Source organism: Stigmatopora argus, chromosome 16 (genome assembly GCF_051989625.1).
Source record: "Stigmatopora argus isolate UIUO_Sarg chromosome 16, RoL_Sarg_1.0, whole genome shotgun sequence".
Lineage (NCBI taxonomy): Eukaryota > Metazoa > Chordata > Actinopteri > Syngnathiformes > Syngnathidae > Stigmatopora > Stigmatopora argus.
Window position 1 is genome coordinate 4,717,144 of NC_135402.1, and position 22,647 is coordinate 4,739,790.

The 22,647-nt window shown below is 39.5% G+C and overlaps 4 protein-coding genes across 7 annotated transcripts in view; 2 read left to right on the top strand and 2 right to left on the bottom strand.

The window, feature by feature from the left end:
- The first annotated feature begins 165 nt into the window (after positions 1–165).
- On the top strand, positions 166–4,816 carry LOC144091343 (uncharacterized). Its single transcript, XM_077623599.1, has 6 exons — positions 166–985; positions 2,588–2,731; positions 2,874–3,021; positions 3,096–3,178; positions 3,834–3,911; positions 4,097–4,816. The coding sequence occupies exons 1-5, from the start codon at positions 407–409 to the stop codon at positions 3,909–3,911; spliced, it is 1,032 nt and encodes a 343-aa protein (XP_077479725.1). The 5' UTR covers positions 166–406; the 3' UTR covers positions 4,097–4,816.
- A 345-nt stretch (positions 4,817–5,161) lies between these two features.
- rnf208 (ring finger protein 208) lies at positions 5,162–11,658 on the bottom strand. Of its 3 annotated transcripts, none has more exons than XM_077623347.1 (2): positions 11,230–11,658; positions 5,162–6,931 (listed from the first exon to the last, which is right to left on the bottom strand). In XM_077623347.1, exon 2 carries the CDS (start codon positions 6,286–6,288, stop codon positions 5,512–5,514), a length of 777 nt encoding a protein of 258 aa, XP_077479473.1. In that variant the 5' UTR covers positions 6,289–6,931; positions 11,230–11,658; the 3' UTR covers positions 5,162–5,511. The 3 variants fall into 3 exon arrangements, with proteins under 3 accessions (XP_077479473.1, XP_077479471.1, XP_077479472.1); XM_077623345.1 differs by having other exon boundaries at positions 11,198–11,657; XM_077623346.1 differs by lacking the exon at positions 11,230–11,658 and adding an exon at positions 10,519–11,173.
- Positions 11,659–12,419: 761 nt separating this feature from the next.
- slc5a1 (solute carrier family 5 member 1) lies at positions 12,420–19,808 on the bottom strand. The gene is made up of 15 exons (XM_077622429.1): positions 19,651–19,808; positions 18,447–18,518; positions 18,214–18,318; positions 18,070–18,129; positions 17,878–17,982; positions 17,564–17,669; positions 17,212–17,292; positions 16,912–17,120; positions 16,060–16,195; positions 15,889–15,996; positions 15,668–15,818; positions 15,423–15,591; positions 14,521–14,736; positions 14,348–14,447; positions 12,420–13,969 (listed from the first exon to the last, which is right to left on the bottom strand). The coding sequence occupies exons 1-15, from the start codon at positions 19,786–19,788 to the stop codon at positions 13,755–13,757; spliced, it is 1,971 nt and encodes a 656-aa protein (XP_077478555.1). The 5' UTR covers positions 19,789–19,808; the 3' UTR covers positions 12,420–13,754.
- Positions 19,809–21,161: 1,353 nt separating this feature from the next.
- The window catches only part of sppl3 (signal peptide peptidase 3), a 44,071-nt gene continuing 42,585 nt past the window's right edge, over positions 21,162–22,647 (top strand). For both annotated transcript variants that reach the window (XM_077622426.1, XM_077622428.1), the window contains exons 1-2: positions 21,162–21,251; positions 21,946–22,019. The gene's annotated coding sequence lies outside the window, so the exon portion shown is untranslated. The remainder of the gene's footprint in view (positions 21,252–21,945; positions 22,020–22,647) is intronic.

The following is a 22,647-nucleotide window of genomic DNA, read 5'->3' on the forward strand; positions in this document are numbered from 1 at the left end:
CTATTGTACAATATTTGTATTGGGTCAAAACCCCATTTTTTTCCACCACGGTAAACCTAGTTTGCCTATTTAGATGTAAATATCCTGTCATGTCATGCTTTGCATTTTTCACAGGTACATGGGAGTCCTGGGGGACCATGGGAAAATTGGCTGGAGTTTAGACATTTTCTTTCTATGAGAGTATCAGTAAAGTGTGAGTATGCGTTCGTTCGCAGCTCTCCACTCAGGTAGGACGGCAATCGAGTAGAAGGCGTGGTCGCGAAACTGCGGAGGCGGATCAGCGTGGGATGTTTTGAATTCTACCTGAGCAACTCAGGCTCAAGAAAGCACTCCAAACAGGATCCTCGTTCAACTTCTCGTTCCAGTCGTATTGCTCCGCTCGAAGTGGCGCCAAAGCAAGACCGCCATGAATCTATACAAGAGTTTTGGGAGCCGGATGGAAACCTGGGTGGCTGAGCAAAACCCACACCATGATTTGCTTGAGAATATTCCAGAGGACTCTTCAACGTCTTCAAGTTGGGAGAAAAATACAAGAGCTGAATCGGTGGATTCAGGAGTGGAGACAGCCAGCACTGACACTTTGTTTCCCGCCTCGGCGTTGTCGGTAGATATGTCAGACGTGGACTCCCTTGCTTCAGGACTATCGTATGACAACTACAAGGTGTTATCATCCCTTGGATCTGCTTCGCTGCCTGCTTATTCGACGCCCCGTGCTCTTTCCCAGGCTGCCAGTCCTGGCGGAGGTCAAGGATCCTCAATTTTGAACCAAAAACTGAAGCAAGCCCTTCTAAGGTCAGAATCCAGGCGTCTGTCTCACCACCTTGAATCCGATCAACCCCAAACCAGACACTCCCTGATCAGGACTGAGAGCTTCAGCTTATGGGACATCAACACACCGTCCGCATTGGCGTTGCCGATATCGGACACGAACAAACGGTCGCTTTCTTACAGAAGCAGGGTGGACCAAACTGACGGAAGATTGGAGGTGAGCTCGGGTCCTTTTGGCTTGGGAGTTTCGCTTGTATCCAACTCAACCTCGTACTATTTTAGGTGGGGGCTGGCTAAGGATGCCTGGAGCACTTGAAAGTTTACCTCATTCCAACAGCAGCATGTTTAGTCTTGTTCCCTCATAAATTTGGAAGTGAAAGAAAAGGGCCGCCAGTACTTGCAATTTGTTTATACATCCAAGCTTTTGTCGCCAGTCACACATGGCATCACACACTACGGTGATAGGTTTATTAATAGATATACTTTAATATAAACAGAGAGACATCGTTGACATATTCTAGCATTGAAACTTGCAAGTTCTAAGGAAACGGCATCCTCCTCTGTCCATTTATTCGCGCATAATCAAAACACTTAAGTTAATCTGATTCAAACAATTGGCATAAGCTAACCGAATAACAGCATTAAGGTCAAAAAACAACTGCCACAACAATTGTATATCAGGTCGGAAACCAAAACAACTGCGTAAGAATTTGCACAAGTAAGCATAATAATTCCATATAAGGTAAAAACCGAGCGACAGTATTTTTATACAATATGCGAGTTTTTTCAGAAGTTGCCATCTGCCGGAATCCAAGTCAAAGCAATTTAAGAGTCCTTCGTAGATCTTCATTGCGAACTCAGATCAACAGTCCTCGGCCTGGAACATGGTGTCCTGTCCGGTCAATAGTCCTGAAAACAATTAAATGTCCTCGAAGCCAGCTGCCTCGAGCTTGCTCGGTCCAAAATTAAAATAAAGCTCCTATTCATATTAATGATTAAAATGCACATATAATAACATCCCACAATAACCCTAACATACGGTCACACTGAAACAAATCTGTAGAGCAAGACTGGTGGTTAAACCAGTCTTCCTACATGCGTCGTGCCTGCAGGCAGTACAAATAATGGAAGAGAAAACGCAACAGTTACTTCAGGATGAAATGTTCTTCAAGTAGTTAATTACTCCACATGCCGCACTCACGGAATGACTTTTGGAGGCGGCGTTGGTGAAAGTTAACTAATAAATTCAGGCATCCAAGGGTTAATCATGTGGTCAATTTGACCAATATCTATTGTTTTATGAACTAACCAAGGTTGTCAAAGCCTTTAAAGTTGCAATAGAGGATCACAATCGAGATTTTCTCACATTTTCTCTTGTGGTTTGAATAATTTTAGTCATTAATGATTGATGCATGTCACCCTCTGAATGTTGAATTAACCTCTCTTAGTAATTCTGATGCCCTTTCGGTGCTGTTTTTTTTTACCTTTGAAGGACAAAGTGAAGCGCCTGAGCTTTTGAAGGCTGACACCATACAAAATAGTTTCCAATCATTTACGAACTGTAATTAAACTGTAATTAGATCTTATTATTTCAGCTGTGGGGCAGGCACAGGGAATTTTAAAAGAAGAAAAATGATGCTATTAATCAGGCTAAACGGGTTGAAGGTGAACTAACGCGAGAAAGGCTGACTATTTTGTGTAAGCTCAATTACCCAAAGATGAAACAGTTTTAATATGCCACATGGGAGTTGGGTGGATTTCCATTGTGGTTGCGAAGCATAAGTGACAGACATATCAATGCATTTGTTCTCCGTTTCAGGACCAAAGTCAAATAGACTCTACGAATCTGAGTCCTGGATTAAAATACTTGGAGCAGGTGTGCCAAAAGTTGGAGGACATGGCCAAGAAAAAACTAGCCAAAGATGGTAAAAACCTGGACCAGGCAGGGATTCTTCGCAGGCAGGTAATTGTGTTGAGCACCTATTGTACGACAATTGCTTCATTTTGATGACTTGTTCAACTGCTTTTTTATTTTCCAAAGCTTTGCAACATAAATTCTATTGTCTTTGCTAATGGCCGCCTCCTCCTTTTGTCAATCTTCCAAGCACTACCAGTTATTAGAGAAGTCTACGACTTTTTCCGGCCACAGGCGAGAGCAGCTGTGCAACGAGGAGCTAGAACTTGACGAAGATCCTTATGGACATTTTCGTCCGAGATCAGCTTCCGATACAAGGAAACCACCGATACATTTACGTGAGTTTTTATCGGCGAGTAGAGAATATGGGGGTGCTCAATGGTCCTCAATTGCCTTATTTTTCGTGAAACAGGAAAGTTGAAGTTGAGCTTGAGAGAGCAGCAGCGAAGTACATTCGACCTTTTGGACCAAGGAGTCAAGGACGATAAAATACGGGTAAAACCACATTTTAATTCATTGAAACTTAATCAACTACATAAAAATGAATTTTCACCCTGATACCATTTGATATGTTTATATATATATATATATATATATATATATATATATATATATATATATCAAGCTGTTTTTTTTAAATTATTTGTTTTATTTATTAAAACAATTATATTTTATTTATAAAAAATAATACATAATTATTAAAAATTATACGATATGATTATGGAACCAACTGTTCAACAACTACTACTACACTGACCACTATTCAGCCCAACTTTATTTATAACGTACCTAAAAAAAACTAACTGCCGCTGAAAAAAAAGAATAAAACGCAACCTAAAATTCTGGAAATTATTAAAATACAAAGTGCATTGGTTAAAATTATTATTGTTAATCACTGTTAAAAATGCTATTTACATAACCATTAAAAATGGTAATTCAGTTGAATGATTTTTATAATATTAAAGTTGCTAAATTTGGAAAAATAACAACATACAAAATAATAACAATTAAATAGCTTTCAAGCCAGTTCTTAGATATTTAGTTAGTATTTCATAAATAAGCAAGAAATGTTTTTTTTCTATATAAAGGAATGTAGTTGTTCATGTTTATTTTTCAAAGTCTGTTTCTTATCTGTACTACTATTAAAAAGGTGGACATGCCGGATAAAAGCAACAAGAAATACAAATTGAAGATCGTATCTTTGAAGAAGTCCAAAAGACAGAAATAGGTGAGCTAGAACATTGTTGACATTGATGGTAAATAAGCTCTTGATGGGAAGCGCGTCTGTGCCATATGGTGCCCGATGCTGCCGAGCTGCCTCAACCTGGCGCCCGGCCACCCTTCTCACTGCTTCCTGTTTTCCTCTAAATCATCTTCTCATCTCTATTCAATGTGTTGTTGTTCTTTTTGCAGCCAACTGATGCCACCTTTTGGAAAAAATCACGAGCCGGCGACAGCTAAGCCAAGGTTTCAAAAAGAGATGGAAAATTATTTCCCTTCCTACGGCACATTGACACGACAACAAAAGTAATTATATACCCTTTTAACTACAGACCCCTGAGAAAGTCAATGCAGTTTACATTGCAATTTACGATATACCGTACGTAGATGCATAGATTACAGTATTTTGTATTGTGTACATTTGTAATATAGGAAGCTCTACAAATTATACATTTGTGTGAATAGGCTTGTCATATATTGACAATTTTAACAGGATATAGACAGATATGGTATTTATTTAATTGTGCACACTTCTGCGCTTAAGTAAAAGTTTTGAAACTGATGCTGCTAATTGATTTGTTTCAAGCCTTTTGTTAATATGGTAAAATTGCTTATACCTTGAAAAACTTGTATGGTTGTAAAAATCTCCTTATCTCAAATGTTATAGTAGTTTAAAACGATGAGCCTTAAAGTGGCGCCCTCTTGATGTACGCAAAAGAATCACCGCCCAGTTTGAGTTCACTTGTATTTAACTTTGGAATTCAATACTTGAGCGAGTTTTTCAAATTTAATTTTGCTGCATTTTCTATTAAACTGTGCAATAAATAAGAAATTATGTTTACTGTTGTTTACACTAGATTTACATTACCTCATAATCTAAACCCAGAAAATAAATGTTCTTCATTTCGCTAACTTCAGTTTTGATGCTACATTTGATTTTCCTCATGTATAATGTGTTTATATATATATATATATATATATATATATATATATATATATATATATATATATATATATATATATTTAAAAAAACAATGTATGGAGAATTTTAGATGCAAGCAAAACTTAATCTTCAGACATGGTAAATCATGAAACAGAATAAAATTATAGACATCTTAAGTACTACCTACAATAGATTTTTAACCTGGTCTCCTGGTTTTTGGTCCTAAATCAGATAATATAAATCTGGCATAGATGAAAATGTGTTTTTAGGAATCATTTTTCATCATTAGAAGATGATAAATGAGAGACAAGAGATTTGTCATTAATTTAATCTTTATTCACCTTGAAGGGAAGGGCGGGTTTGACCACCCCTTGGCATTTCCATGAAAAGAGAAGACAAACACATCCAACCAAACAAGGGAGGGTGTATAGGATTCCAGTCCATACGTAAAATACATATATTTACTATTTATCGAACCGTTGGCATCCAATAGTCCCATACAGCATCCATCTGTGCTATTAAATATAGAGATAAGTCATCTGTGAAGGGGGATTGACGGTATGTGGGTGCCAATGTGTCTGTGTGAGAGGGAGAGAGAGGAAGGGGAGAGCTTATAGTCGACAAAGGTGTGGCAGAGCAGCGATACGTGGCGCCCGCGTTTTGTCTACATGATGCCGCAAGAGGACAGCGGGTTGGCGATGTGGCAGGTGCAGGCCGACTGGCAGTACTGGCGCACAGTCTGGTAGCAGCTGCGGTCGGCGTCCCCGCCCCACTGCACCGGCCCGTTGGGGTCGGAGGGCAGCCGGCTCAAGATGCTGGTGTTGATGGCGAGGGCCGCCAGGCCGTAGTCGGTAAACAGCACGGTTTCGCGGCGGCAGGTGGGGCAGGAGATGAACTTGTACTTGGGGCACGACTCGTAGAGGATCTGCAGGCACTCCTCGCACACCGAGTGCAGGCAGGACAAGATGCGGGGGCGCTTGCCGGCAAAGTTGTAGGTGTGGCCGCAGGTGGGGCAGTCCAGGGGCTCGCAGGGCATGGGGGGTCCCGAAGAGGTGGACGACGACGACGAGGACGTGGAGGAGGAGCGTAGGACGTACTGGTTGACGATCACGTCCTCCATTTTGTAGTGGAACTGGTGGTAGCAGATTTCGTTGGCACTGGTTTTGCGCTGCGCTAAGAAGCTCTGCTCCCGCCGGACGACCGGCGCCTGGGGGGACGCCATCGGCCTGGGGGTGCTCAGCGTCACGTCCAGCGTCAGGTCGTTGCAGCCTTGGTTGACGATGATCTCCCCCTCGCCGCCGCCGTCCCACGCCACCCTGGGGGCCGGGGCGAAGCGAGGCTGGGTGACGGGCACCGTGCACTCGCGGGGGAATTTTTCCGACTGGATGATCTTGACCGTGTCCATGGGGATGGTGACCGGTTGACGCCTGAGGCAGGACATTTGGAATTGGGAAATGGACGCCGAGGGGGTTTTAAAGAGGGGGTGATACCCCTGCCTTTTGGTGGGCAAGAGAAATGGGAGGCGTTGTCGTGCGACGGTCAGCCATTAGACGGCACGTGTGGACGAATGTCCATCTCCATGTTGATGAAGAGACCCCTCCCTCTATTCAGGCGGAGGATCCCGTCTAGCCCGAGTCCTTGTGGGGGCTAGCCGGGTTGAAGAGTGGAGCCAGAGCACCTTTGATTCGAAAAACAGTCCAGCTTCTTCGACCGGTGTTGGCTATTTAGCTATTAAAACATCCTATCCATTTTATGCATACACACCATTAGCACCAATAATATTAGGTGCGCAGATTTGCATGCAAACGCAGTACAGTTTAGTGGACGTCTGCTTTCGTAGGCAAGAATGATTTGATTCCAGAGTATCTCAAAGTATTTTTCGGGTCAGGCGAACTGTCTCCCACGTTCCTCGTCAAGAAGACGGTCAAGTATTTGAGGGGCGGTGGTGTACTAGTTGGAAAGATTCCCTTTTTTTGGAATTCCTGCAAGCTTGGGCTTGATATTTCAGTTGAGGAAGTTTTGATAACAGTCAAAAAATGTGGGCCTCCGTGTTCGTCTGGCTTTGATAGTTTGGGTGCATCTACCTGTGAAAACAGAACATGGGGAAGATTGCGTGGTTAGGAATTTGCAAGGTATGCAATCACATTCATCATGATCTACAGATTTGACATTTGGGATAAACTTTTAGCAAGGGGAATTTTGGTTTAGCTTGTGCAGAGATGTGTAGTATGAAAAAGTACTGAGAAGGTTTTTCGATTAATTGTACGGAAATGGAACTTAGTCCTGGAAATGATTGTTAGAATATCAGCAAGTGTTGAGATTGATAGACCTATTCCCAATGCTGTTCAGATTTATATTCAACTTAAAAGGTCAGCGCACATAGTTTGAAAGTATGTGACTGACATTTGTATCTTGTGACAATGTCACATTTTGACTCGGCTCCAGGTCTAGTTTGTTTTATTTTTTTATTAGCATGACTCAACTACCAAGTTATGTCTTGCCCTAGAGCAGAAATCTTATTGTAATGAATCAGGGTAACATATTTCCTTCATCAAGTATCATTGATTTTGACTCAGAACAATAGATGAGAATAAAAAGCAAAATACTGTATAACTGCATTTAGGTGTATTTTTCACATACTTTCCTTGGAAAATCATTTCTGTGTCAGCGCAGGTGTAAAAATAAACAGATGTCAGGTGAGAGATGGCGACAGTGACAGACATGCTTCCTACTCACTGTCAACAACTTGTCATCCTCTGAGCTCTCAAACACATAGGAATCGATCTCAGGGGATTTTTTTTCTTCGCGTGGGTGTGTTCAAAAAAACATCAAGCATAAAGTTGAACTCTTTTAGTAAATACGACATGCAAAAATGAGCGTCTGTCCTTCATTTTGTGCTGTGATGATTCACTCAGGCGTAATAAGCCAGCAGAGGAGGTGACCCACATGGTGAATAAAGAAGGGAAAAAAACGGAGCACTTTTCTATTTCTGGTTTGGGTATGCGCTTCTCTGTCTTTTCAACAGCGACAGGCCTTCGCTCTCACATGAAGCAGTGGCCATATTAGACCCCCCCACCCCAACCCCTGCCATTGTCTGCCCAGTCTCACTCACTGAGGGCCTCTAACACTTTGCCCAAAATAGCAATTGCCTGTTCCGCCACCATTTCACAAGCACGTGATAATGTGCAGCGTTGAGGTTTTGTTTTGAATGCATCATAGTGATGTATTGAAAAGGGTTGGTATGTAATTTAGGGGATCTCTTTGACTTTTCTGATAAGATGTTTGGTACCATATTTTTTTTCTGGCTCAGTACTTGTCAATCTTTTGATAATAAATTCCACCGTAACCTTATTTAAGGCTAAGTGCAAGTATTGGTTATTGATGAGACAAAGTTTTGTTGGGGGATTGTTCGCTTGACATCAGTGGGAGCTGATGAGTTAAATATTGGAATGTGATTCAAGGTGTAAATATGTTGATTTTAGAAATTATATGTACTTGCAGATTTCAGCCATTATTTGTTGCCAGGGTAAAAAATCTGCCTCAAGGCCTTCACAATCCGTTCTGCAGGCTCTGCTGCATTAAACAATTGTCGATAAGACTGTTGCTTTAATCAATCAGATTTCGAGTTGGCAACACCACAATGCATTGTTGCAGGCGTAGGGATGCGTCATCACTTTCACCAACTTTGATTGGCTAGTGATTAGCCAGAGCTACCAAACTGTATTTGGCGCGAGCTGCACAAGCAAATATATTGTTGTGTTGATTTAAAGCCATTTTCAAGACGGACTATGCCAGAAATACGACAGGACAGGCTCGACTTTCAGCATTAGCTTCAATGGCGACAGAAAAGAAGGGAGAAAAAAAGGAGGATGGATATAGTGTACAGTAAAAAGGATTTTTGGTGAGTAAAATATGGCTATATTCCTAAATAATAGTGTTTGTATTTAAGCTCCAGTGTTTGTATTTAATCACTAAATGCTGCTAGGAAGTGGATTTTACCCCATTTTAGTGCAATTTTGCCATTGACGTCCATCGCTGTCTTTTCCCGGGAAAATCACCCCCTGGCCCGGTTGTAATGTCTGAAAAGCTCCAGTATTTGTATTTAATCATTAAATGCTGCTAGGAAGTGGATTTTACCCATTGAAGGCACTATGAGAAAATGCACGGACCGCCACTGCTTGAAGTGTATTAAGCCATGTTTTTGCTTTCACTGGTGATGACCATACTACTACTAACAACCACTGTGGTAGAACTTTGATGGAAATAAGTTCATGTAGCAAGTCTAGATTGAAGTTATCATTGAAAAGTGTGCACCAAGTCGTTAGTGTGTTTTAAAGCTGAAGAAGTGTGAGTCTATGCTAAGTTGTCTAAAGTCCACAAAGAAACGGAACGTTTAAAAATAGAGCGTAATGAGGTGAGACGTCATTTTATTTATTTTTCTAGCTATAAACGGCATTTTTGGCGAAGATAAAAGCCCAGAGGCTACAAAGCAGCTAAAATTACCCCTGTCTGATTAGCAGACAACAACAGAGGGTGATAAGAGACCCCCTCGACCTGCAGATGGGATGCTCTTTGGCGCAGCCTCCGTCCTCATCGACGTTAGCCCTTTGCTGTTATGTAAGGAGCTTATCCCAACCCGCGGGAAATTTTGCAAATTGCCACAGCTATCCAGGTGCTTTTCTGCAGTCAGATCTGCGGGTGCACGTGCAAGGCTTTTCTACACAGGTGAAATCAAGGTAAGCATCTCACCTGTAGATTATCATCAGGACAGAAAACATGATACACATAGCGTTGTCACCCGTATTCTGACCCGTGCTTCACATTCCATTGGACTATCAGAAACGAACGCGTTGTTAAACCTGTTCTTCTCGCAATTCAGTCAGATTGAATATAGAAAAAAATGGGTAGACTCTTTAACCGCGATGTCTGCAATCTAACCATTTTGCAAGCAAATCTTTCTTAATTCAGTCATTTATTTCCTCTTTTGCCCTTGAGTTTGAAGGCCTTAACTCCAGCCATCGCTTATAATTTAGCAAACTTGGATATCCTTTTGTTATTGATTTAACTCCCATTCTATTACATTCAACAAAAATGCAGAATATACTTTCTACCAATGTTTTACAGTGCATAACTTTTGATTCTATCCCATTAAGCTCAAATCAAATGGAAATCTGACATAGATATGCAACATTATTCTTCAAATTCTTTTATCTCTTGATTTGCACTACATACTTATTCGCTGCAATTGACAAAAATAGACCTTAAATCTATTTTAACCGGGAAGATTTGACCTCTATTGCCGCCAGTGGGAGCAAATGCGTCAATAAAATGCATGAATCTAAGTTGAATGAATACACCTGTGATTGGAAGCTAGTGAGGGGGGGACAAGGATTCTTTCTGAATGAGTCATCAGTCTGTCTCCAATGAAGCCCCCCGCGACCCCCCACCCCTCAACACTCAATGAAAACCTACCTCCACATCATTTTCACCTCTGTCTATTCATACTAGTCAGCATAAAAGCACGCTATCATATATTCTAACCTCGACTCATTTAAAATAAAAAAGCGCAGTGGGTATTATGTTGTATTTGATTATATAACATGCCGTGACCTTGGCAATGTTTGAGTGCAAATCCCACGGTTTACTCTACGGAGATAATGCAGTTGCTCACTTGTGTGGCAAGACGAGTGATGATTTTGTTCCAAAACGCTCCGTCTTTCACCATCCACTGTTGTCTTCGGCCATTTTGCAACTCATTTCCGCTAAGTGCTGCTCTTTGTCCGTGCCAGCAACATGGCAGAGGTGCGCGCAGGCATAAAAATCCAAAAGCCGTAAGCATCAGCAATCACCTCGCGGATGATGGATGGGCTTCCGCAATACGCTGATGGCGGCGCGGGTTATTAAAACCTATTGATTTTTTTCCCCCAAAAAAACGCTCGCTGTCTGGAGAAGCGCAAAACCCGTGTTGACGAACAAAATATTTAAGATGGAGATGCTTTTTTTGGCCCAAAAGAGAGAGAGAGAGAGGGGTGCATTCAAGATACCCGGTTATGCAATCGTAACATTCCCCACTGCAGCACCAATGCACGGATCAGGATGATGGATGGAGAAGAAACACACTTCATGCTCACTGGATAAGGGTCTGCCAAATGTTATAATTACTTGATATCTCTACCTAACAGGAAGGGGGGGGAACCTACTATCCTCGGATTAAAAAGAAACAATCACGATACATAACATCATCGAAATACTCATTTCATGACCCATGTAATAACCCAAGAGTCAACATGTGCAATGATGCAAGCGCCATGCAAGCACATCCCTGCTGGAAAACTCATCATCATCCTCACCATGAGCCGTGTTCAGGTGCTGTCTTGCTCACCAGGCTTGAGGAGAATGCAGGATCTGCTTTGCGGCAGGGGGAGGATGCAGGCGATGTTAAGATGGAGGAGCAAAGGTGGAGGCATGTCCGTATCTTTTGTCCTTCACACCACAGCTCTGACTACATCTGAGACTCTCTCTCCATCCTTCCTCTCGCTTTCCGCTAATGTTCTACTCAATCCGTCCGGGCCCGGGTCTTGAATCTGACTGGACCGCAAAGCTTTTCTCACTGCCCTCGCTCTTTCTCAGCCCCGCTAGTCACAACACCTCCTCCTCTTCCTCCTGCTTCGTCAGTTCCAGGCGAGCGCACCTCACGGTTGCACATGCGCACTTTTTTTCCCCCTCTCCCCCTGCTCTCTCTTTCTCCCTCCTGCTCTCTCACCCTCTATCTCTCCATCACACACTCCCTCCCATGTCCTCTCTGCAGCACACACTGCAGTGGCTCTGCAGGCAGCATCGCGCTCTCTAGTTGCTAGAAAAAATATTTCAGCCAATGAAAAAACATGAGCATCCAACCCCCACCCTCTTCCCTCCTTTACTAACTAGTGTGTCCACACATAACCACACACGTACAGGAAGCTGGCGCAAAGGCAGATCTAATCTACAGAGAGCCGGTAGAAGGAAATGAAGCATTAATTCATTAACAAATGAAGTTTGATAAAGATGCTGACTCCTAGCTATAGACCAGGGGTGTCAGACTCGGGTTGGTTCGCGGGCCGCGTTAACTATTTTAGATATAATATTTAGATTTTTATATATAAATGGATTAAAAGAACTGGATTAAAAGCCCTGAATATTCCGTTTTTTATAGATCTAAAACAAGGTTTATTTTAGGTTTTTTTATGTTTTTAGATTTTACAAAATGATTTTTGAACTAAAAACACAGAAAAAAATGGATTAAAAATGACAATTATTGATTTAAAAGGGGGAAAATCTGAAAATTTAATATACATCTATACTCTTCATTTTAATTTGATCCTAAAACAGAAAGTCGGCACTCATGATTTACTTTCCCGGGCCACACAAAATGATGCGGCGGGCCATTTTTGGCCCCCGGGCCGCCACTTTGACACATTTGCATTAGTTAATAACTATTTTTATGGCTAACATGAAGTGTGGTAGTAAAAATGCTAACCTATTGGCTGCATGTGGCTTCTGTTGTGACTTTAAAATGAGTTTTTCTGTAGTAGACACGTTTGAGTTTGATTTATTTAATAAAGGCACAGTACATATTAATGAACATAAACATATTCATGTTAATGCGGATATGTAAATATGTAAAATTAGAGGCAAATGCTAATTTCTATCTTTAGTCCCCTCTGCAGGTTCAAGATAAATTCAATAAGGCATAGAAACAATGAGACTGTGTTAAAAAAATAAAATAAAAATAATTAAAGTTCTTCCTCTTTAGCCAAGATGCACCTTCCCACCAATGCATTTATCGCGAGTAAACGTCCAGTCTGTTTAAATTGGGAGGGCGGCAGCGAATAGTATATATATAAGAAGGACAAACTTGATAGAAAATGGGGGACTTGCTGTCAAAAGGTACCAAAGTCCTGTTGGACTATGCGACCATTAGTACATGTTTACAATCTGATAATTAACTTTGTAACACTTTATGAAACCCTACAGATAAAAGCTATATATGTCAATGTACATGCAGCAAAACCCTGTCATTATTCCCAGCTAGTCATTAGGTAGGATAAGATAGCATTGTGTACATAGTGAGGCCCCCCTTCAGTCCAGTCCTCCAGCTTCCTGTTCAGTCAATTAGTAGACTCTTATGAGAAAATGAGCTCAGCAAAGTAATATGTCAGTTGAAGTGCGACATCTTGACTCAGTCTGGCTATTGTCGCAGCTCAGGAAGTCAACGTTCTTGACACAATAAGAACTGTTTCATATAAAAGAGTGTTTGGGATGATGCACACGTTAAATACATTTGGCATCTATTTGCTGTCAATGGTGCTGAACTAAAAAAAAATCCCTGTGAACATTAATTAAAAATACTGCACAAGAGATCAACAACTCGTGTTAAACCGGTTTGAAAGGTTAAAAATAAACCTATCAAAAAAAGTAGGGCGAGTCAAACATATAGCAGTTACATATGAGTTGACATACCAAATGGATTGGAAAATCTTTAATTGGCCCCAACCTTACTTAAATAAATAGAACAATCTTAAACATGATCACTCGCTCGCTCTCCAAATTTTAAAATTTGATTCCCTGTGTGTTGCAAATCCCTGAAAATATTCAATTACTTTTAAACAAGACTGAATGCACCTATAAAGCATTTGTGGATTTATTTGTACAATATGTTATTATTTTGTGCAAGTAAGTGCAGTTTATTTTGTAAGTATAGACATTCAATAGGTTATGTATTTACCATGTTTGTATATTTGTATACAATATATGCTGACATGCGTGTGCACAAACATATACTTGTGTATGCACAATCTATAAACTGTGCATACATAGTAGTATATTGATGTATATACTCACATGCCTACCAGGACATGAATAGTTCATTTAGCCGTAAAAGCCGTGAAAGAAGACTGCCACACAGAGGAGAATTATTGCATTGATGTTGACAATATTCCTCCACAGTGGCCTTTCGGTTGTGTCTGTGAGCTTCTTCTGTAGTTCTGCCTGCTCCTCTTCGCTCAGCTTTGGGGCATTTTTTTGTTCCAGGCCACAGAAACACGCCACTGCCTTCTTGCAAAAACCAAGTTCCTGCTCTGGTTCTTAATAGAAAGGCGAGAATAAAAGTATAAATGAGAGCGTAGGCTTGAAAGCTAAGCTTAATTTATTTCCAAGCCTTTAACTGTAGCAACAACTCATACCTTCATCTACATAATTTCCAAGAATTGGCTATAACACTGCAGATTTTTTTTTTAAATTAAAGGAAATCTTGAGTTTATAACGAAAATCCAGCTCCTTAACAAAAGGCTGCTTAAAATTACATGGCTAACAGCAACACATTTAACTCTTTGGTAAAGCTTTAAATCTCATTGTACTTGTATAATGACAATAAAGGGATTCAATTCAATTCAGTTTAACTAAACCCTTTTAGATATAGTAATATAAAAAGCACTTTTCTATTACCATCACATAGGAATTACCTTTATCTTCCATACTCTGGACATTTTCCACCCAGTCTTCTTTCTCCAGATCAACTCTTTCCTCAGTACTGTTCCTCAGGCTCCAACATAGTCGGTACAACTTGGAAATAAAACACAAAACAGATCAAGTGAGTGTGGTGCTGACGTTTGCAATGTATTCAGTCAACGCATACGTGTTTGTCTGCGATGGGTTCGGTCACAAGAGAAACGCCAATGATGATGATGCAGGCGAGCACAAAGAGGATGATGCTGAAGTAGAGATAGTGAACTCCGCATATGATGGTGGGACACACACTGGGCTCCACACAGCTGCCCGTGCCATAAACAAACTCTGCGATCATCCTGGATAAGCCGATTAACAGACCGATGGCGAGACCATAAAAGGCACCCTGTTGAACAAAAGAGGAACTTTAACCATTAATCCATTCATTTTCTATGATTTTGCATTTGTGCTTGATGGAAGGCAATGGTTGATATATTTAGTGTACATGTCATCATTTGTCATCCAATTTTGCTAGTGTCTTATTTTAGTTCCGGTTTAGGTTTGTACAGTGTGTGTTAAACTAATGAATAACTTTGCGTAATGTTACAGTCTGTCATAAACGTTTTTTATCCAATGCTTTTAAATGAAGTACTACTGTAAAGAGTTTCATTTCATGAAGAACTGTGTTAAACATTTATTTTAAGACAACAGACTTATGTGCACTGAAATAGTGCCTTTATATTCAAGCTTAATGTTAATTTTTAAACTGCTTAATCTTGCAATGACTGACAATAACATTTCGTACATCAAATCTCTTCCTGGACAACTTTGCGACATTCTTATAATAACCATTATGCCAATACTTTGAGCGCTAAATGATTTGATTTGTGCTACATGTAAAAAAAATCTGCTATTCTAGTGCATTAGGAGAGCAAAATATTCCAAGTCACCTCATTACACACATTGGACAAGAAGCCCGAAACTAAAGATAAGACCTTTGCACAGCCTTTCTACAACAGGAAGATAAACGGAGCAGAGTTCAGCTCTCTGTTTTTCTAAGCTTCTGCTGAATGACACACAATCGGAACTCACAGACTCATTGACTCGCTTGCAGAAGATGCCCAGGATGAAAACGGCAGCGATAGGTGGCGTGAGATAGCTGGTGATGGACTGGATGTAGTCAAAAAGCTGACCACTCTGAGCCGACTGTACCACCGGAATCCACGCTATGCTGATGCCAATAAGCACCAAGATAAATGCCCTGCAATAAACACAAGCACACGGGCAGTTTTTGAGCTTTTGATGATGATCGGTTGACCCCAAACATTTTTTTTTACCTTCCAGTAATCATGAGCTCCTTCTCAGAAGCGGAAGGACGAATCTTGGCGTAGATGTCCATAGTGAACAGAGTGCTGGCGCTGTTGAAGATGGAGGTGAGGGAACTCATAAGCGAGGCCAGCATGACCGACAGCATGAGGCCACGAAGACCTGAGAATGCGATGGATTGATTGGATTAAAGAAAAAGTATCACAAGGAGACAAAATCCTTCTCTACTCACCATTGGGCATTAGATTCACCACTAGGTTGGGATAAGCCGTGTTGGTGCAGCCCACTTTGGTACCACAGTATTTCAAACATTCATCCGGGTCCACGCAGGCCACCACATCTGGAAAAGTGGTGTTTTTAGCCATTTTTAGCCAAGCTAGAACTCAAACTCAGGTTCACTCACCAGGGTAGAGGATCCTGCTGATCATTCCAGGGAAAACCATGATGAACATGGGAAACAGCTTTAGGTAGCCACATAAAATGCAGCCAGCTTTAACGTGGGATAAATTCTTGGCTGACAGGCAACGCTGCACGATCACCTATGCATATTTTAGGACAGTGAAGTCAACTGAGTATACACTAGTCTGTTTACATTACAACGATAGTCGTATATACTTAAAAAATAAATTTCACAACTGTATCTACTGACTGACGCATGACATAAGAAAAACTATCATGTTTTCATAGTACTGTAGTACTATATTTTTTCAATTGAACTAAAAATATGGTGTGATTGGCAGGAAAAATGGCAGTAAAGCTGCTTATATTTTTTAACCCCAACAAACTCTAAGGCAAGGGTGTCAGACTCGGGTTGGTTTGCGGGCCGCTTTAACGTCAACTCAATTTCATGTGGGCCGGACCATTTTAGATATAATATTTAGATTATTATTTTTATAAATGGATAAATGAACTGGATTAAAGTCCCTGAATATTCAATTTTTTATAGATCTAAAACAATGTTTATCTTAGCTTTTTTTAATATTTTTAGATTTTACAAAATGATTTTTGAACTAAAAACAAAGAAAATATGGATTTAAAAAATAGCAATTATCGATTTAAAAGGGGGAAAATCAGGGAATTTAATATACATCTATACTCTTCATTTTAATTTGATCCTAAAACAGAAAGTCGGCACTCATGATTTACTTTCCTGGGCCACACAAAATGATGCGGCCGGCCATATTTGGCCCCCGGGCCGCCACTTTGACACCTGTGCTCTAGGGAAATCTTCTAAAAAGTCTTTCGTATCACTGACCTGATCAGTGCACCAATACCAGGTGGCTTGAATAGTGAGCCCAAACACCAAACCAGGCCATGGCAGGTCTCCTGTGATGGCATCCCTAAAAAGGTGGAAGGAATCTGCCCGAGGCTCATAGCAACTTTCACTAATGTTCCCCGTAACGGAAGGAATTGCCTTCATGTAGCGTTCTTGAAAGCTTTCATAGCCACCAACTTCATTGAAGGCTGCAAAGAAGATTATTTGACATGGCTCATTTCAGTCACAAATAAGACAAATTTCAAATTGATTACAATAAGGTAAAAAAAAAAAGATTACCAAAACCCATTAGAATGAATGATCCGATAACCATAATTACAGTTTGTAAGGTATCTGTGTATATCACTGCTGCCAAACCACCTGAAGGACAAAAAAAATACAAATTGGAAATGCAATGAATTATGTGGGGCAAATTTTCCAATTTGATTAGTTACCTATTTAACATAGTATACATAATTAACATAGTCCTGGAATCAGCCTTCACTAGGGCGAATTATGACATTGGTTGACCTAAACAGGTTAACACAGGTTTGCTTTTCTTCCAGTGTTTAGCCAGTATTTGTTACAGAAGGTACAAAAGTATGCACTTATCACTTTTTATTAGCCCTGATGCAACAGTAAGACGCCAGACCTGTGACGGTGTACAAAGCCGTTATCACAAGCAAGGCCACAACAGCCACGTAGATATTCAGGTCCAGGGCTAGGTTGATGAAAATGGCGCCGGAGAACAAGTCTGCCTGAGTAGACAGCAGATCATAATATTAAATAGATACTCTAGCTCATATTCCATGGGTTATATTTCTATTATACTGAGGTTTAAGGAATAATTCCTTTTTCACACAGGGCCTCTAAATTTGAACTGTTACATAAACTGCAGTTTATGTTTATCTTTTCTTGGTTATTTTAATCATTGAAATTGGAAATGTATGCACGATGCTCACTTACTGAGATCTTGGTGAAAATATACAGGAAGAGGGACAGCACGGAGAGGTAGACACGAATGCGTTGACCGCCAAATCTCTTCTTCAAGTACTCAGGCATGGTGACCACCTGAACACATGCAGATGTTGTTTTATTTGACATGCGACGCCATCCACAGATATCTCGATTTCCTAAAGAGTAAGTTGACTTGTTTACCCCAGCTTTGATGTAGATAGGAACAAATAGCCAACCCAAAAGAACCACCACGATCAGAGCCTGAAATTAAAATAACATGTTTAATAGTGGCCAATAAAATATATGAACCATTTAAAAAAAAATCAAAAATATTTATTTACTCACATTCCATTCAAATCCACCAGTTGCGATTCCAGCGGCGGCAGCAGTGCCGGCAATTCCCACAAAGTGGCCACTTCCAATATTACTGGCGAAAAGTGATGCTCCAATCTTTGAACAGCATGGTTATTGCTATTTTAATTTTAATTTGAAAAAAGTACTCCACATTCCTGTTGACTCTATTCAACATATTGTGTCTATCATAGCAACAAAAGAAAAATTGAAAATAAGAGTCTTACCGGCCACCAAACCATACTTCTGCCTGCTAGGAAAAAGCCACCAACAGTGGCACGGTTGGTGCGAACCATAGCCTGCACATATGGTATAGAAAAGGGGTGTCAGACTCGGGTTGGTTCGCGGGCCGCTTTAACGTCAACTTGATTTCACGTGGGCCGGACCATTTTCGATATGATATTTAGATTTTTTTTAATAAATGGATTAAAAGAACTGGATTAAAAGCCCTGAATATTCAGCTTTTTATAGATCTAAAACAATTTTTATTTTAGCTTTTTAAAATATATTTTTAGATTTTACAAAATGATTTTTGAACTAAAAACAGAAAAAATGATTAAAAAATTACAATTATTGATTTAAAAAGGGGGAAAATCAGGAAATTTAATATACATCTATACTCTTCATTTTAATTTGATCCTGAAACAGAAAGTCGCCACTCATGATTTACTTTCCCGGGCCACACAAAATGATGCGGCGGGCCAGATTTGGCCCCCGGGCCGCCACTTTGACACATGTAGTATAGAATTTGAGCATCAAGTATCTTATCATTTTAGACAAATGTGCATATAGATATACAATATCCAGATATGCCATTAAAACATATGTTAAAAAAAAGAGCTGAAATATGACATCTGGAGAAAGTAGCCCAATCCTGAGAACCAAGACAACATTTTATGAATATTGGGATTAAATATCTGAGAAGTGCATAAGCCTCATTGACAGTTAGAAAAAAACAATTTCATTACACTTTTGACCTTCCATATCACAATATAAGTTTATGGTACTATTGTTTACTATTTGGCCAAGGCCTGTTTAATGAGTTTGACTTTATTATAATTGTGTTGAATTGGAATTCAAGTTTAATTAAATGAATGGAGTTTAAAAATCAACTTCTGGTCAATTAAAATGTTTTGTTGAGATTTTTTTTTTAGGTTTTTTAGCTTTATGTGGATTTTCTTCCCATTGATTTAAGGGTAATAGAACGCTTAACCACTTGTTTATACAATATCTAGTTGTCAAACCCCATCTCTTCTATTTACAGCATTTAAAAACAAATCATAGGAGATTTAAATCTCATGTGAATTCACCACAGTTTGGAAATCTCACTGCTACTTTATTTATAGGTTGTGAGTCGAGGTTTCAGGTCTAACTAAATGCTTGAAATAGCACAAAACATAGCAAAAGATGCCCTATATTTGAATAACTCACCCATATCCCGACAGCCAAGACCACCAAAAAATAGATCACAATGACAGATATATCAGCAGCATTGTTGATTGCTATATTGCCCGTATTATTCCTGGCGTTACTTCTCCCATTGGAAAAGCCAAAATAGTCTCCAGACATCTTTGAAATGTCCACTACACATGAAAGTCGATGAATGAATCACCTATGCCTTCACCTATTCACCTTTATTCTGTGCCAAGGGGGCGGGGTCAAGCGTGAGAACATTTGGAGGGGCTCGTGTAGAGGGGTACGATTTTGGAGCAAAAAAGAAACAACAAGAACATAGTTTCGAATAAAACATTAAAATCCTTCTGTTTCTAAGTAGAGGCATTGATTATGAGTCGGTATGTTCACTGCAAACAAATATGTTGTTAATCATCAACACACAAGGAAATACATGCTGGGAATTCCCGTATAACAAAACTAATGACAAATGCCAGTGGACAGTTTTTGATAAATACAGGCAAATCCGTTATGAGTGCCATTATATTAAGAATATCAAACATCCACATAGCTTCTATATTTTAAACACGGAAAGCTATAAGTAAAACGTGTAGCTTGATGTTCTTGATACATGCAACTGGAAGCTAGGCAGCCAAGACACTATGAAATGAAGATTATTTAGACAGTTGTAAATATATGTGGATACAATTCATTCGGTTGGAAATGTAGGTCAAAGCTTCTAATGGTGTTTATCCCAGCAGACAAGGCCCTGAAGGCCCTGGACTGGGTGGGTAGGGGTTATTTATTGAATTTTCATCATGAACTCTCATCACATATTATATTTGATGTCACGCACTTTTTTTTTTTGCAGAGTCCACTCATCCATCCACTTTTACAAAAATGTTTTCAGTTTAAGACAAAACCAAGGAAATGGGACGCCCTGTTCTGACACTTTTGGAGAGGAGCATGCAAAATCCCCTATTGACTCATTTTGTTGGAGCAATCTCTTGTTTTACAGATAAGAAGAGTGGTTGTATTATGTATAAAAAGTTTTAAGTGGCCCAACCTTCAGTCAACTTCAAAGTTTAATTTGAACCTCTATAAAGATTTATATGCCAAGTATCAGGTAGTCTAAGAAGTTTAAAAAATTATGACTTGCATACCTGCAATTTGCAGGTGAGCAACATGGCACACCTCAAATAAAGCTCCTTCAATAAATGCATGCTACTACCCTAGTGGACACAAAATATAAAGAGAACTGTTTGCAAATAGATTATCTCTCAAAAAGTAATACCATCATTTAATTTTGAATAATCAATTGTCATAAAGCCTTAGTCACTGGCCTTTTTGCTACTAATGAAACGAGGGGTAAAACTGCAAGCATATATTGTATGTTTCACTTTTTATAATTACATTTATAATTTCAATTATGCATATTATTATATATTATTTATTTTCCAACTTTTGGTCGAATCCTCCTATACCAAAAGTGTGGAACAAATATTTCTGTATTATTCGTTTCGTAATGTCAATTATTAATGTGACACATTCTCTGATTTGGGTCAGCTTGGTTAGTTCTCTTCTTATTTTGTTTGTTTGGACGTGTCATGTGCAGAAAGAAACGTTTCAACGTGTGTCAGGTAATTCTTTACTTTTATTTGTTATTTAGTCATTTAAATAGAGGCGCGTTGGCATCGATGCACGTAAAGTTTTTCATTTTGTCATCTTTTTCATCATTAATCTACAACGGTCAAACATTAGTGGTTATACCAAACTCGACAAGTAGATGGCAATAGACGCAAAGAGAATCGCTCTTAAATTGAATTGATAATAATTAATGGATACATAAATTCCTTTGAGTTGTGTTTTAGTAGCTCCAGGTGGGCGTAAAAATAATATTTTTTCGTTAGTTTAGGTTTGTGTTTTGGACTTTTCAATAAAAGTAAAAAAAAAAGAAAAATACCTGTAAAGGGATGCAATTTAGCCTCTGCGTTGTCTGTATTTTGAGTTGTTTTAAATTAAGGTCACAAGCCAAACATAAAATTAGCAAAATACTATTATTTTTTTATTTTTTTAAATGTTGTATTTTGTGTAAACCACCTTAACACCGCTTGAACTAAAGTATGATAGTTTCTGACAGTCTTTTTAATGTTAAACAATGTCAGGTAAAATAATGAACCGATGGTAGTTCTAGTGTTAAAAACAAGCATGTAGTGGTAACCCAGTGTGAAAGGGTTGCACGTTAAAGCACTGTACACAGGCAAAATGATAGTGATGTGGCCGTAACTCTTGGCCCAAACACTAATGCATTGATTTTTTTTCATTGTTCAACAGAAAAGCCACGACCTTTGACATTTTAAGGAGGAAAGGGAGATTATAGCATCAGTGGAAAGGCTTCAATGAGCGTGGTGAGCATGCAATGTCGTAGCCTGTCGACTTTAAATTGGAGGCCAAAACTGCAGCACATCTAGCAACATTGCTTTTTTAATTGTTAGTTCCAGGAACACTCTGTATTTGAATTCCATAATTATTTGAATTAGGATTTACTCTGAGTAGATCTGCAGAATAACAACAACTCAAAATTTAGGTTTGATATTTGGACAATGGATTGGTATTCTGCGCACCCATTTTGAAGAAAGCATGGTTATGAAAAATTAAATTGCTACACTGAAATATTTATTATATACCAGAAAGAGATTTAGAAACCTGCACTTCAGACTACACTGCTTCTTTAATAAATCAAATACCGTCTACGTGTAGTGGTTAAATTGCATAGGTTGGTATCTTGGAACATTACAGTTTCCATCCAAGTGACACATTTTCAATTTCTTGTGCTCTCTTGTGGCCAAAATCACGTTAGGGTTATCACAAAATTGGGGATCCTAAAATGTGTTTTGGCAGGGAGTGGGCCACCAGACTGTTGTTACTCTTGATTATCCTTGCAACAAAATGCTGGATGCATTGAATGTAACAAGAAAAAAAACATGTCTGACAAGGTTAATTGAATTTCTATGTCTAGGCGACTTTATTTCCCAA

Coding starts and splice junctions, on each gene's coding strand:
- LOC144091343 (XM_077623599.1), top strand. CDS start 407: ATGAATCTATACAAGAGTTTTGGGAGCCGGATGGAAACCTGGGTGGCT. Junction 2,732..2,873: donor CAGGGATTCTTCGCAGGCAG/GTAATTGTGTTG, acceptor CAATCTTCCAAG/CACTACCAGTTATTAGAGAA. Junction 3,022..3,095: donor GAAACCACCGATACATTTAC/GTGAGTTTTTAT, acceptor TTCGTGAAACAG/GAAAGTTGAAGTTGAGCTTG.
- rnf208 (XM_077623347.1), bottom strand. CDS start 6,288: ATGTCCTGCCTCAGGCGTCAACCGGTCACCATCCCCATGGACACGGTC.
- slc5a1 (XM_077622429.1), bottom strand. CDS start 19,788: ATGTCTGGAGACTATTTTGGCTTTTCCAATGGGAGAAGTAACGCCAGG. Junction 18,319..18,446: donor GAAGTATGGTTTGGTGGCCG/GTAAGACTCTTA, acceptor TGCTGTTCAAAG/ATTGGAGCATCACTTTTCGC. Junction 15,819..15,888: donor GGTGAATCTAATGCCCAATG/GTGAGTAGAGAA, acceptor TCGCATTCTCAG/GTCTTCGTGGCCTCATGCTG.